General features: G+C 37.1%; 1 protein-coding gene and 1 long non-coding RNA gene across 6 annotated transcripts; one reads left to right on the top strand and one right to left on the bottom strand.

Moving 5' to 3' along the window:
- The first annotated feature begins 771 nt into the window (after positions 1-771).
- On the top strand, positions 772-5,240 carry LOC125750693 (uncharacterized). Its single transcript, XR_007400397.1, has 2 exons — positions 772-969; positions 4,263-5,240. It is a non-coding gene; the product is annotated as an uncharacterized LOC125750693 (long non-coding RNA).
- A 2,559-nt stretch (positions 5,241-7,799) lies between these two features.
- LOC125750692 (chromatin complexes subunit BAP18-like) lies at positions 7,800-13,284 on the bottom strand. Of its 5 annotated transcripts, XM_049028894.1 has the most exons (6): positions 13,049-13,283; positions 10,934-11,028; positions 10,486-10,587; positions 9,278-9,465; positions 8,901-9,008; positions 7,800-8,406 (listed from the first exon to the last, which is right to left on the bottom strand). In XM_049028894.1, exons 1-6 carry the CDS (start codon positions 13,070-13,072, stop codon positions 8,390-8,392), a joined length of 534 nt encoding a protein of 177 aa, XP_048884851.1. In that variant the 5' UTR covers positions 13,073-13,283; the 3' UTR covers positions 7,800-8,389. The 5 variants fall into 5 exon arrangements, with proteins under 5 accessions (XP_048884851.1, XP_048884848.1, XP_048884846.1 ...); XM_049028891.1 differs by having other exon boundaries at positions 7,800-9,008; positions 9,278-9,462; positions 13,049-13,284; XM_049028889.1 differs by having other exon boundaries at positions 7,800-9,008; positions 13,049-13,280.
- Between the last annotated feature and the right edge of the window lie 787 nt (positions 13,285-14,071).

Genomic DNA, 14,071 nt, shown 5'->3' with positions numbered 1-14,071 from the left:
CTTACCGGCAGTCTGCAGAGGGATTTATATTATTTCTAAATGTGAATGTTCCTAAGTGTTATTTGCATTGAGAAATCAGATTTCCCAATATTTTATATCACATAGACAAGGACGAACATCTCTCACCAATAACAACCAATGCTGATGACTATATTGCAGAACTGCTTTCCATCTAGCAAGTTAATTTAATTAATCCGTTATCCTGTAAGAGAACTAGCGGTGTTTCAGCTGCCAACACAATAAACAGAAACACGATACATTATATATACCATAAGCATAAAATATAAAACAAATATTACAAATAAATATTAAATATCATATGTTTATTCTTAATTGCGTAGTATTTGAATAATATAATGGTTTTGGAATAAGTAACAGACTAAAAACGTCACCAGTGGAAAATACACGTTTAGGTAACTTAGTTGAAATATATATATCATATACCTAAGTTACTGTTTACGGAACAAAGTAGCTGAGGCTGCAGTACCGTTCTGCTGTCTTTAGGGGGAGACAAAATCCCTCAACCATGATTTCCCGGCAGATGAAATTTAAAAGAAAACGCCTGTAGATCGTTTCCCGTGTTGCACTGCGGTGAGGACAAACAGTCATTTTAATTAAACAAAAAATAAATAAAAATTATTAAAATAAATTTATGAGAAAATAACCGGCTGAATTGTTAAATCTACCTGAAATACACATAATTAGGCGGATAAAAAATGATAATTTAGCCGTCATAATTTTAATTTATTTTTTTTCCTTTAACGCCTTGTCACCAGAGTGGTAGAGGAACTGAGGCTACGCCTTGGCGCCATTTTCAAATTGTGTCGTGTCAGAGACTGATAACCAGGATTGAAAAACACATACAATAATTTTCTTAAATATGTGTTCTAATACATCCAGACGAAAAATATTTCTCATAAATTCTTACTTTTTGGCGTGATTTTGGATGCATGGTCCTTTAACCCAAAGGTAAGACCTTTTTTACGTTTTAATTATTGCAGGAACTGGGTTCTGTTTTATAATAAATTGCGAATTTTAATGATCAGTCCAATTATTATTAGGAACTATTATATTTAGACAGTTGACGTTAGGTACATAAAATAGGCAACATACAATATCTTTGAAATCCCTCCACTGTGCAGCAATTTAAATGGTCAGATGTGTCTGTGTATGAAATCTGAGTATACTTTTGACTTTTTTCCCTGTTTTTTACATGGATGATTGTCTGTTTACACTGGACAGCCTGTTAACAGGCTGCCTGTATCGCCGGGCGCCGTTGACGGCCTGTCTGTCTCTGTCACTCCAGCTCACACACCCCTCCCCGAAACTACCCTCTCGAAACTCCACTCCGCACCCCACCCCTGTGCCATGGATAAATTCAATATTTTTGTAATCCACAACTACGGAATTTGCCTCGTGTAGTGGTTATAGTTTAATTACAGGATTTAAATGGGGGCTGGACACTATAAGCGATGATCGCAGGCAGCTGTCAATGACAGCTTATATTTCTAAATAAAATAAAATGTTTCGTTTTAAAAGATAACCGTCTTCCAGTGTGCTGGCCGCGGTTTTAATTGATACATATTTCTTGTGCTTACAAAACAATGTAGTCCGTTTTTACGTATAGTTTTGCAACAGTGTGAATTATAGAGATAACTTGATGTGAATGTGGAAGCTGAAAACCCGACCTTGCGCTGGCCTGGGACTGTTTCAGATCCAGCTATATAAATCGCGCTTTAATTGGAGGGAAAAAGAAACTTCATTTAAATCAGCATTTTTTTAGTTGACCACGTATAATATGAAGTTTAATAATAATATAACGATTAGCGAATTTTAATGACAGTGTACCTGCTTGTGTTAAAGACAAAAATCTGAATAACGGGAATTAAACAAGAAATGTAGCTAGTGACAGTGTAACCAGCAGCTGTCATGATAAGCTGTCACATCTTTTTACTTTGGAAAATATATTAAAAATAAACGACAGTTTAATTTTCATGATGTAAAATCACCCTTTAAAAAAAGTAGCTTATGTAACCCGTTTTAAAGAATAACGGAAAGCAACGAGCAAAGCAAACTATCATTATTGCATACTAGTAATACAATACCTGTCAGCAATATTAAAAATAAATAGTTTTGGTTAGCTGTTTAGTTTGGCTAGTTACTGGTTACCTTTTACTATATTGTCTAAAGTTCTGATGATAACGAGTAGGTAATTTGGGAACGTGATTGAACAGATTATTCTAAGTTGCAAAATTAGTTACATTAGTGAGCTAATAAAGTGACATGAATTTGGAGGTGGACATCTTTGTTACAAAACGTAATTCACCGATGTACATTCTTTATATAATTTTTATTATTATATTATTACTATTAATAATGGCATTTATGATATGTATAATCAAGTTCTGCTTGTAATTCAAATATTATTATGCAATGTACTGAGTTATACTGAATGTAGTGCAAGTGAAGGTTTTAGCGTTAAATCTATTTTATAACTAAAGGTGTGTGTGTGTGTGTGTGTGTGTGTGTGTGAGAGAGAGAGAGAGAGAGAAAGAGAGAGAGCGAGAGAGAGCTCATGACTCCGGTTCAGCATTGAAAAAAAAAGTAGTGTTTATTATCTAGTAGTGCAACATTAAAATTCCGGGTTTTGCAACATATGTTTAATCTCTTTTAATTTAGTTTTCATTAGAAGAAATAATACTTATTTTATGTAAGAGCATATATATTGCTTTTTATGGCAAATACTATAACACGTTTTCTGATAGTACGTTTGTTCTTCCTGGTATAGTCTTTGCATATTGGGATGAAATAAAATTGTTTTAATGTAAATTTAGTTAACATGGAATAGTGATCTGATTTGTGGATGGATAGTGATCAACGGGTGTTTCAGCCCACTGTCTTAAGCTGTGGTAAATGCCAACGTGTAGACAGTGCTTTCACAAGAACATATAACAAAATCAGATTTTAAAATTTAATATGCAGTTTCAGCATGTAAGTATCACCAATGGCATACATAGCATGTAGGAAGGAAAAAATAGGGTGCTTTTAGATTGTGTGATAGAACATCTTTTTAAAGAGGATTTATTACATCTGTATGACTTTCTTTAAAAGTACATTTTTTTAGTTTTTTTTTCTCTTAACATGGTCAGATGGAGTACATGCAGATTGTGTCTAAATCTTGTCATGTGTGGTTTGAAACCTATGTTTTGTCTGTTTTTCTACTTGTTGTGTAAACTTGTGTATTCGTGTATTCGATGATTTGAAGATATAGTTAATTCTTCCATTATAATTGTGTTTGTTTTTCAGTGAAAATTCTGTAAACTTGGTATAGCCTTTATTAATTGACAGGAAAAGAATAGGACATTCCATAGGGTATGAATTTTTTTTTCCTTGTGTAAGGTAATCTTTAGTGGTTGTGATGTAAAATCCTTTTTATAATTGGAACATTGTCTCTTCAAATAAATAAGCACTGATCTATGTATATTCTTTTTGGTATAGGCAGCAAAAAAAAGTGTTCTGATTTATATATTTCTCTGTGTGTGTATGTATGTGTGTGTGTATGTGTGTGTCAACGACTAGCTTCATTTCAGTAAATCTATCTGTAGAATCAGATGTACATTTTCCTCACTATGTCAGTTTGGCCTTCTATGGCGTACAGGGTTTGGAGAATTGGAGAGCTGAGTGTTATGCTTCCTGAAATGACAAACGAAAGAAAATCAAATTTTTTTGTAAATAACACCTATCTCCATATCATTCGTATATCTGTATCATCTTCTGTGACTTCCGTTTCTTCTCCTTATTCAATTGTATCTGAACTGAGACCAAGTTGGGAAGGCTTGTCCTTGTTTTTGGATGTGGTTTTATTTGTGCTTATGTAGAAAATCAGAAGGAGCATGTGCACACAAGCATGCACCACAATTCTTTTCATGCATGTCCACAGAGTTGCGTGTTCTCTGTGTTGCCACCGCCCCCCCCCCCACCCCCACCCACCCCCCGTTTGAATGCCTTGGCAAGCGTACAGGAAGCGAGGCAAGCCTGGTAGCACTGGTGTAGCCCAGGCACCGAGCACTACAAAAATAATTTTTTGCCTGGAGGTGGTTGTAGCAGTTGGCCCAAAATTTTACATGGTTCTACTACACCCTTAGAGGAACCCACTCATTTTTTTTTAAGATTTTTTCAACGGCCCGAAAAGGTTGATTTTAAATGTAGAAAGTGATGGCCTGGGAAAAAGGCTACAGCCCCTACTCTTTATGCCTACCCAGCTTCCCAGCAGCCTCACTCAGCTGCAACAGAGCAGGAGCAGCACACCACTGGACGTCTGCTTTCTGAAGTGGAGAAGGAAGGAATGGGGCCAGGGGGACTGACAGGAGGTGGTAGGGTTGGGCCCGGGAAAAGGGGGGTTAGGGACGAAGTATTAGGCTTGCCCCCCCAAATCAGAAAAGGAAACCCTAAGCTTTGCTGGACGGTCTCTCTGCTACTCCATCTGGACTGGGAAGCCCTATTGTTTTGTTAAGTTCATTTAAATTTTTTATTATTTCCATTGGTTAATATTATTATTTATTTATTCAAGCTTTTAGCAAAATAATGGTACATATTTATCTATTGATTTATAAATTATGATGACTTGTTCTTCGCTCAGCAAAGATAGGTTGGTTATTATTAGAGCTTATTGTTAGTTATTTTGAGTAGTGTATGTAGTATGCTGTTAAAACGTGATGAATTAAGAGAAAGGGGTACATTAAGCATAATATCGAGACTGGCTTTTTGAAATGAAAATTAAGTTAAGGAAAATGTTTTATTTTACTGTTCTGACAAAGTGCATGACAGATTGGTTGGACCCTGCTGGTTTTGTGCTAAGAGTAATTGGCTGTTTTCCTCTTCTATTCCTGTTTTATCTTTTGCTGATAATGTGAAAAAGGACCAGAGGTAAGTGACGATCTTTATTTCCTTCCTGTTTCCCCATATGTTAGCTCAAAGAGCTACAGGGCCAGATTATGGGAGAAGGCCAGTCAGTGGTAATTTTTAATCTAATCCATCTTTTTCCCCTCTTCATTATAATTTTTTTCTTGTGGTTACAGGCATCTAGTTAACACATATACTACAACAGTGCTAACTTGATAACTACAGTAGAAAACCAAGCATAAAAACGAACTCTGTCATTTTCAGCCTTGCACTGTAGCTTTAAAAAATTCATGGTTGGGCCTGTTCTTTTGTAGATAACTAATAAATGGGTTTTTACAGATTTGGGTTTTTTCAATAATGATTTTTAAAAATTATTTCTGAAGATTAATATTTTTCTTTGTATACCTCACTAGATTTACTTCAATTTAAAATTTACTTCTGTGTGCGTGTGGTGTGTGTGAAAGGTTCTAATTTTTTAAAAATCTTATTTTACTCAGTGTTTCTGGAAGAATGTAATACAAACAGATTCTAATACTTCTGTTTATTTTTTCTCCACTTTAACTTTTGTGTTAGTTGCTGTAATTGTTTGCTAGTACATTATGTTGTATGTGGTGTTCTTTGGATATATATATATATATATATATTTTTTTTTTTTTTTTTAACCAAAAAAGTCAGACATTTCCTGTGTCCTATACTTTAATGATACTTGTTTATTAACCTGATTCATGTGCCACATTTTTTATTGTTGTTTGACGTGCAAGGTTCAGGCAGCACCTGCTTAACACAAATTGGCATATATACTGAATATGCCCCCAGGTTGCCCTTGCCTGTGGTACCCAGTATGGGGAATGTCCCCCTGATACCTTGTTGTTATGTCAATGGCAGAGTTAGGGTGGGGCTGTTAGAGAGCCAAACACTTGTTAACAAGTTGTTACACAGAGTTTCACTCATGTATGCACAAATTATTGCACATACACACCTGGAATGTATACTCTGAGGGCCATTGAGTCTCTACAGATTACCTCAACAAAATATGTGCAATCTAACATAAAGAAGCTTTTTGTCTCCTTTTCAAAAAAAATTTCTAGTATAGTACAACATGTGTATTTCATCTTTTAACGTGATTTCAGTATTGACTTAATTAGCTTTCTTATAAAAACTAAATAAAACACCCCCCTTCCAGAAGAATTATTCCAGTATAATAAAAAAATTCACTTTAAAACATTTTAGGTCTTCAGAATATTATTTAGATTAATTATGTTGATGTATTAAATTGCCTATTTGTGGGTGGAATTTTTTTTAATCCACATTCGCATAATTTATGGATAAACTGTTTTAATGTAAATATGCAAACCTATATATCATAATTTTGATTTTTAGCCATTTGCAACAATATGAAAATATTTGACTTTGTTGGTAAATACAATTTAATACTTTTTTCACAGAACAAACTAGATTAAATTCTGTTTAAAAGGTAAGATAAGTTCTTGTTTATTCTTGTGGTCCAGACCAAATAGTCATGTTTTCCTTATGTTGACTGAATGTGGTGTTTGTGTAGTAGTAGTTTCTGCTTGTGATTTTTGTCATTACACTGCAACTTTTGGCTGTAGCTAACCCTCCCCCATTTATTCTTATTACCCTCCATTTTGTGGTAAGACTATAATTAGCTGGATCTTTCAAAGAGCATCAAGAACCAATATAGCATAGCAGTCTGAATTTGCTATAAATTATTTCTTTGTTGGGTTTCAGTTACCATTACGAAAATGTTTGAAGTTCATTTTAAAACGTTTTAAATATATTTACCTGTCTGTTCACAAGTTGTTCTGTGTATGTAATACATTGGTGTAATGTGGAAGGGGCTTGTTAGATGGAGCTCTGTGGACCAGTCCATGTCCCTGCCCCCAGCGTACCCTCTAGCAGCACATCATAGTTTGAAGGCACCCAGAACACTTCCAAACCATTGTGTGCTGCTACTGGGAACACTGGGAACAACATGTAACTGAAGTCAGGCTTCCAAGGGTACAGCTTCCTGGTGTAAAGCTACTGTGGATGTGTAGGTATGGACTAACAGCTGTCCTTGCTATGTAAACAAAAATGTGTGTATGTAAAATATAGTTTGCATGTATTGTTTACGTTATATAACTTGATATTTTTAATCATATTGAATTTACTGATTTAGAATACTATTTTACTATTTTTTATTCTTTTGAGGGTTTAACACTAAAATCATACTGTTTTCACAAGTTGAAAATGCTACATTTATACTTAAGGATTCTGACTGATTAGTAAGTTGGTGCTCAAAGGGAACAAACTGCACCTTTTCTCCCCCTTATTTTGTTTTTGTTGCAATCGGTTAAATCTCAAATGAAAACTTTGATTCAGTTAGCAGACCAATAAAAGTAAATGTATTGCATCTGGTTTGAAGTGTGAGGCATTTTTGTCTCAGGCCATCTCCATGGCAGCAGCCATGCCAATGGTGTGCCTGGCCGTAGCAGCACATCAATATTGGTAGCTGCCCTCCTTGGACTGCCAGTGTGATCGTGCTGCTTCTGTCAGCCACACAGGGTCTACAGCTGGTCTGCTACTTCAGGTGGGAAGGGGACTGCTTCAGGGTCACGGGACTAGCAGTGATTGAAAATGTAATCGTAACATGCAAATGCTTCAAACGAATATTTGTCATCCATGCAATTGTAGTGAACAAACACATATGCATGATAAGTCAAGACATACTAACGACTCTAGTGACATTCCTTTTAGCATTAAGCTACTTTTTTATATGGTGAAAGGTCTTTTTTCAGTTCAGGAGCAAATCCTTAGAGAAACTGATGTTCGTTCTCATACACACGTTTTTAGAGGTCAAACCAGATGTTTGTGCATGTATAATAATGAATGCAATGCAGTGTAGGCTAGCTGTTTTAATGTAAGCCTTCATGAACTTGGGTATGTCAAATTTTGCATTAGTTCTTTCCTGAATATATACTTCAACTGTATACAATTAAAATGGTCATTAATGGTCAGTGTCATTTCAATAAATTCAATTACTTTTGGAATGTTGCACATATTGTACTTAACTGTTAGATAATACCACAGAAGTATGACCTCAAAGAAAAATTCACTACTTCATACTGTGGTATACATTCAGTTGAATGAAGTCCTTAATTTATTTATCATAATTTAAAGTTAACATGGCATAAAAAATTGTAATACATAGAAAAATATCCAAATTTTTTGTCAAGTAAAGGAATTGGTGTTACCAGTCAAAAACAGGTGATAAGATGATATTCATATTACCAAGTCCCAACAAGTTTGGCTGTACCTTTAAAGTTATTGCTTAAAAATGATCTGCAACACATTTCCATATTTTCCCAAACGCGTGGACCCTTTCGTTGCACTGGCACCATTTCTTCATGCCAGTCATTCCACTAGGAACCAAATTCAATCCGGTGATGGTAACAGGACCCCCAACCTTTTCCTAAGGTTCGCCAGTCTAGGATGCTAGGCCTCCTCCCGAAGTGCGGTCAGGTTTGACGGTCAAGAGCAGAAAAGTACAATTAGTGTGACAAAAGAGGCAGGTCACCTGAATGCATGATGAGACTGGAGTCCAGATTGTTCATATGCTTCTCTTCCTTTGAGAGCCTCAATGTACGAGTACCATTTCAAATAAGCTACTGGCAATAGAATGTTTTACTGTATAATATGTTATACTGTGGTTCTCCATTTCCTGGCATTAAATCAATACATGATCAAACATGTAAACACACATACAAACTATGCAGTTAGGTACCTTAAACACCACGTGGGGTTTCCCCTACCAACTTTAACAGCTTAATAGTATTGGATTAAAATTTGAATTGGCATTCCAAAATGTTATTACTAAACAGGTTAGTTTACTGATAGACAAATCACTGCTGTACACAAACCATACCAGAGGATCATCATAGTTTGCCATTATTTAGGATACAAGTGCAAGTCGCTCAAAGGTGATAGGAAATTCTCACTCTGATCAAAGTTGACTTTTTTGGTGGAGGATCCTTGACCCAGTCCCTCAATATCCGCTAGTTGACTGTTCGCATCTAAGTCATTAAGTCCACTTAAGTTCACCTCATCTAAACAAAGAAATTACAACACATAGATCACTGCATAAGTGCAGTCAATAGTATTCCAGGAAAGCCCTTAAAGTTTGTTCCAGTTGCATTTTAGTTACATTTACTGTCAATCATTAAGAGATACAATGTGCTAAGCCTAATAAAGCAAATCCTGCTTCATGGCATTTCATTTAGCAAATAGGCTGTAGGGAGGTGAAGTACATGTATTCATAAAGCCCCCCCCCCACCTGAATGACAACTTCTCACCCTCTACACACAAAATTACCCACCTGCTGTCTTCTTATTGATGGTAGTGGGGGCAGTGGAAGGGCATTGAAGTATAGAGGCTACAGCCACCTGAGAGGCAGGTGTTGGGACCCCACAGGTGACAGCTGTCTTCTTGGGGGAGTTCATAGGTGGGGGTACACCACTGTCCTCGTACAGCTTCCTCTTCACCGTGTTCTTGATCTGGGTTCTGCTATAGGGAGAGAGTGGTGTGCGTTGCCAGAATCACAGAACAACAGTATTCTGACCTCCAGTCCCAAAATGGTTCTGTATTAACAGCTAGCCAGTTTAGGCTAGCAGTATTAAGTAGCATGTTTTAACACAGCGCAATACGTATTAGAATCGCTAAGCACCAACATGACAGTGGATTATGAAGATTTCCAGGTGGAACTGTGTACTGACAATTTGGTACAAATCTTAGTACCCACCAGCTCAATGTGTATGGTAGGGATGTGCCAACACCAGGGCATTAATATAATAGAAAAGGTAATGTCATGTGAAACGTTATCGGAGTGACAGGATCTTAGCTGAAGATCCACCATACAGATCAGTGAATCTTCCTGGAAGCTGTTACCATACTCTGGGAATTCATCGCAAATTCATTAAAATAATACTCTTGAAGTGAAATGAAAGTCAAGAAAAACAGATTTTTTTAAAAAAAGAAAAGGTCCTGAATGTTTAAGCCTCGGACCCACAAATTCAGAAATACAGGAAAACAAAAGAGGACTACAATTATCATAAAAGTGGTAATGGTAATGATGAAATTGATTAAAGTCAACCACAAACAGTTCCAAACCATATCAATAGTTTTCAGAGTTTACAACCTACTGCAAAAACACTGAAAACCTAAAGGGTGAAAAACAAACAGGATGAATTAAAATAAATCTTTTTTTAATATACGGTGCCTTGTGATTTAATACCAGTGGCACATTTGTACAAGTATTTAGTCTAGATCTTCATTCTTATGATTCCTATTTTTCAAGTTGTATAATTTTTTTATGTATTCTCTGGTTTATATTGACACATTCATTTTCAAAATATGTTTCTGTTTTTGACATTAAGACAAGGCTGAGAAAATCAGTATGTGGGTATACACACACACAGCCTAAGATTGCTTTATGACAGCGATCTAAAAAATCTGAAGAATATGAGAAGCAGGTAGAAATAGAACACCAGTGACAAGACAAGTCCCCAGAGAATGGAATGCTCTTACACAGTGCGGTCCTTGATGACCAAGCTGATAGCATTCAGGTCATCACAGAAGCGTCGCATGGCTGAGCGCAGCATTTCAATCTCTGTGTCCGTCCATTTTGCTCTGTAGGAAGCCACACACAACAAAGAGAAAGTTCCACTATCACATGACACTAAAACTGATGCCACCACCTGGATCGTCTTCTAGTCACAACAGTACTTCATATCCTCTTCACCTTGACAGGGCTGTATCAGCCTGGGTTCTTTCACAGTTAAGATATTAAACCTTAAAGCCCAAATTAAAACCTAAAAACCAACTAGCTCCATATCAGAATTCACTGTGCAGTCATTCTAAAATTATGAAGGCCAGACGTTGGACTGTATATCAAATGTTAAGAACAAGCATCAGACGTTCAGCAAAGCAGATGTAATCTGTACTCATTTGTGTGTGCGCCGCCTCATTTCCGCACCCCGCCGGACTGGAGTCGGCAACAGGGTTCAGCTGCATGGTCAGTTCTCCCAGCTTGGTGAATGCAGTTCCCGCTGCTGAAAAGATTTCTCCCACCTGCAGGATGAGAGCAAGAAGTCAGTCAGAGAGGAGAAGAAAAAAAATTTCAATCACAAGCGTGTTATACAATCCTTACAGCTCAGATGTGCCACCTTACACAAAAGGGGAGTCTCACACAAACAAAAACTGATATAACAGGGAAATATAAGAGGGAAAAGCAGATTCCTGGTCCGTTTCTTCATTGATCGAAACTTACAATGGAACCATCAAAAGCAGGTGATTAAGGATGCCCAATTTTCATCTGAAGGCTGGTAGGCCAAGTGTCCTGTTACATACTATAAACCTAAAGGCAAACTGTTTTGCTACAATGAATTGTAATAATAACTTAAAAATATAATAACAATGATGAGTCACGTCTGTAGTCTTACTGTTATTCTGACACGAAATAGACTTTCTTTGCTAATACAACTTTTGGCCAAAGTAACCGTTAAACACCTTGTTAGCCACCTCAGGCAAATCAAGCTGATCAAAGGGTAGTGAGGCATTGCAGTTTTGGACATATGTTCAGGTCAGGAGTCCATGCTTCAGAAATTGCAAACACGTTTGTAGTTTAGTTTAAAAAAAAAAATAGCACAACTGGTCACCCACACCTACAGGCCTTTTTACAGGTAGGTCGATAAACAGCCACTGAAGTGATCTGTGAAAAGTTTTTTTTTTTGTAACTTTATAAAAAAAATCTTTAACATGAGTCACTAAAACGATTGTTTATTCACTAAAATGGCTACATTTTACCACAATTCTGACAGCAACTATCTGAAATGGCAAATTCTATCTAGAACCGTGACAGTTTCCCCAACAAAAACAATTACAATAGCGCCACGACGTGGCATAATGAATCGAGACTATGATTGATATTCATAGGTTAAACGTGACAACACGTTAAAAACCTTACACGAAGACTCAAAAAAGAAGTTTCTTTTTAAGACTAAGGGTTAAGTGTTGTGTTTTTTATGGAATAAAAACCATAAATTGAAACGTTAGTAGGTCTGTCATACTAAAGTTATACAAACGGAGGTAATTAAATAACGATTCTGTGGTAGGTTTTATACATGGAGAAAAAAATACAATTAAAAATTTGAAACTAATAACACCACATATTAAAACTCATTTTGACTCAAACATTCAGGCTTGAAGACAACTTGCAAAATGCATGTTTTCTTAATACTGCCTTACCTTGGCAGAAGCCGAAGTCATTTTGCCGCTGATCAAAGTATATATTGGAACAGCTAATACAAGTTATAGCTGAGAAATCAGCCACAATACGTGCGATAGGCCTTGTGCTTGTCTGAATGATCTAATTAATTTACATTATCTCAGCTAACCCTAACACTCGGACTCTCTCTGGTTTATAAACACGTTGCTGCCCATTTCAGTAACCTGCAGAAGAGTCTACTGAAGAAACTTAGATCGGTGCCGTACCGCGTGAACGGAAAGCTCATCACCAAGCAGCACCCATTGGGCCGAAACGCACCAGCTCGGCTCCTGATTGGTGGAGGCTTTGCCACGAGAGCCTCGTTTCATCGGCGGTTGTATTCTGAGCACATTCGATTAATTATTTAATATTCGAATAATAACATCCCGAGTTGGATTGGGATCCCGATTAGGTTGTACGTCTGCATAGTGTCCTTTCTTGCCTTGGCCCTGACCCCCTTTACTCTCTTAAGGATAAGCGGATGGCTGGCTTGATGGATGGTATTTTACTGCTTTACCATTTCCTTTTACCGTTTTACGTTTGTATTTTTCTTATATCTGCAATCTCTGTCCTTATATCTTATCTTCCTATAGGGAGATCCATTTCATTGCCTACCGCTATTTGCTGTACTGTTATGCATTATAAATAAACTATGATTCGATTTGATGGTAACATCAACAACGTTCTTATGACACTGGGTTTTCTTTATGTCTGTTATTTTGAATTCCCTGGATATTTTGTGTATGTGTGTCATATTTTAATGTGACACTTTAGATATGAATTTTAGGTGTCTCGAGAATCTAAAAACGGAGATAATTAACCCACCTCTAGTTTGCTGGTGTTCTTCATCTGCTACTTAAAAATCATATTATTTTGTAGTTGTGGTAAAACTGCTTTAAAGAGACCGTGAAAATAAGCAGTTTGAGCTTCGAAAGATGATAGATTTTAAAATGGACCGCGCTGTCATCGATGGCTGACACGATTGGACAGCAAAGTTGCTGAAAGGGAGGACTACATAAGTTACAACGCCAGCGACAGCTTTGACAGCATCAGCCGAAAAGCGTTTAACGAGGATGTGAAGTACCCCTGCAACGTAGACATTTTTACGGCATCGGGAATCCATTCACGTTAGAAATGTCTTTGCACTTTTATCTTCCCGATGGCTTAGATGTTCATAGAATCTAACAATGATTCAGTGGTAGAATAACTTTATCTAATGGAGCGATACTGTTACGCTATTTTAAAGCCTTGTGGGTTTTAAAAACGAAACGGTTATGCAAATAACCGCTGTACATTCTTTGCATACATGCCGTTCATAATGTTCGTGTATTCGGTTGTCAGCTACAGACAGAAATACTCCATCGGAAGTAACCAGTCTAGTTTCCCAATATGAGGAAGGGGCGTCGCCAGGGTTGGACTGGCTATCTGGCGTAGGCCTGCAGGGCGTTTTCCCGTTGGTCCGACAAAATTTGTCTCGGGGGGACTGGCCGGTCGGCAAAATGTATTGTCTCACTGTTAATTAGTAAAAAAATATCACAGAGAACCCCCAGTTCAACAAAATTGGTTGTGGACGACCTTACTGTGGGACCCCACAGCCCGGGGTCATGCCCCTGGTGTCGTTAGGGCTGGTTAAGGGAGCCGGATAGGCGAATCCGTCTCTCATATAAGCGGAAACGATGGATGAAGCTTGCAGGAAATGGGAATAAATGTGTTAATATACCGATTTGTGCTACACTTTGGGTGTTAACAGTGTGCTCATACCGAAGAAACTGGGTCAAGAAGCATTCTCTGTAAATTCAAATCCAAAATCAGTTCCCCTTCATCTTCCAGACTTTTTCATAAATTAGC

This window comes from Brienomyrus brachyistius, chromosome 10 (genome assembly GCF_023856365.1).
Source record: "Brienomyrus brachyistius isolate T26 chromosome 10, BBRACH_0.4, whole genome shotgun sequence".
In the NCBI taxonomy this organism is placed as follows: Eukaryota; Metazoa; Chordata; class Actinopteri; order Osteoglossiformes; family Mormyridae; genus Brienomyrus; species Brienomyrus brachyistius.
This window is presented reverse-complemented; position numbering and strand designations above follow the sequence as displayed.

What these genes read in the sequence shown, in the direction of transcription:
- LOC125750692 (XM_049028889.1), bottom strand. Translation starts at nt 13,072, where the DNA reads ATGAAGAACACCAGCAAACTAGAG. An exon ending in GCCGACTCCAGTCCGGCGGG is followed by an intron (nt 10,588 to 10,933) that starts GTGCGGAAATGA and finishes GGCTTCCTACAG; the next exon opens with AGCAAAATGGACGGACACAG. An exon ending in GTCATCAAGGACCGCACTGT is followed by an intron (nt 9,466 to 10,485) that starts GTAAGAGCATTC and finishes CTCTCCCTATAG; the next exon opens with CAGAACCCAGATCAAGAACA.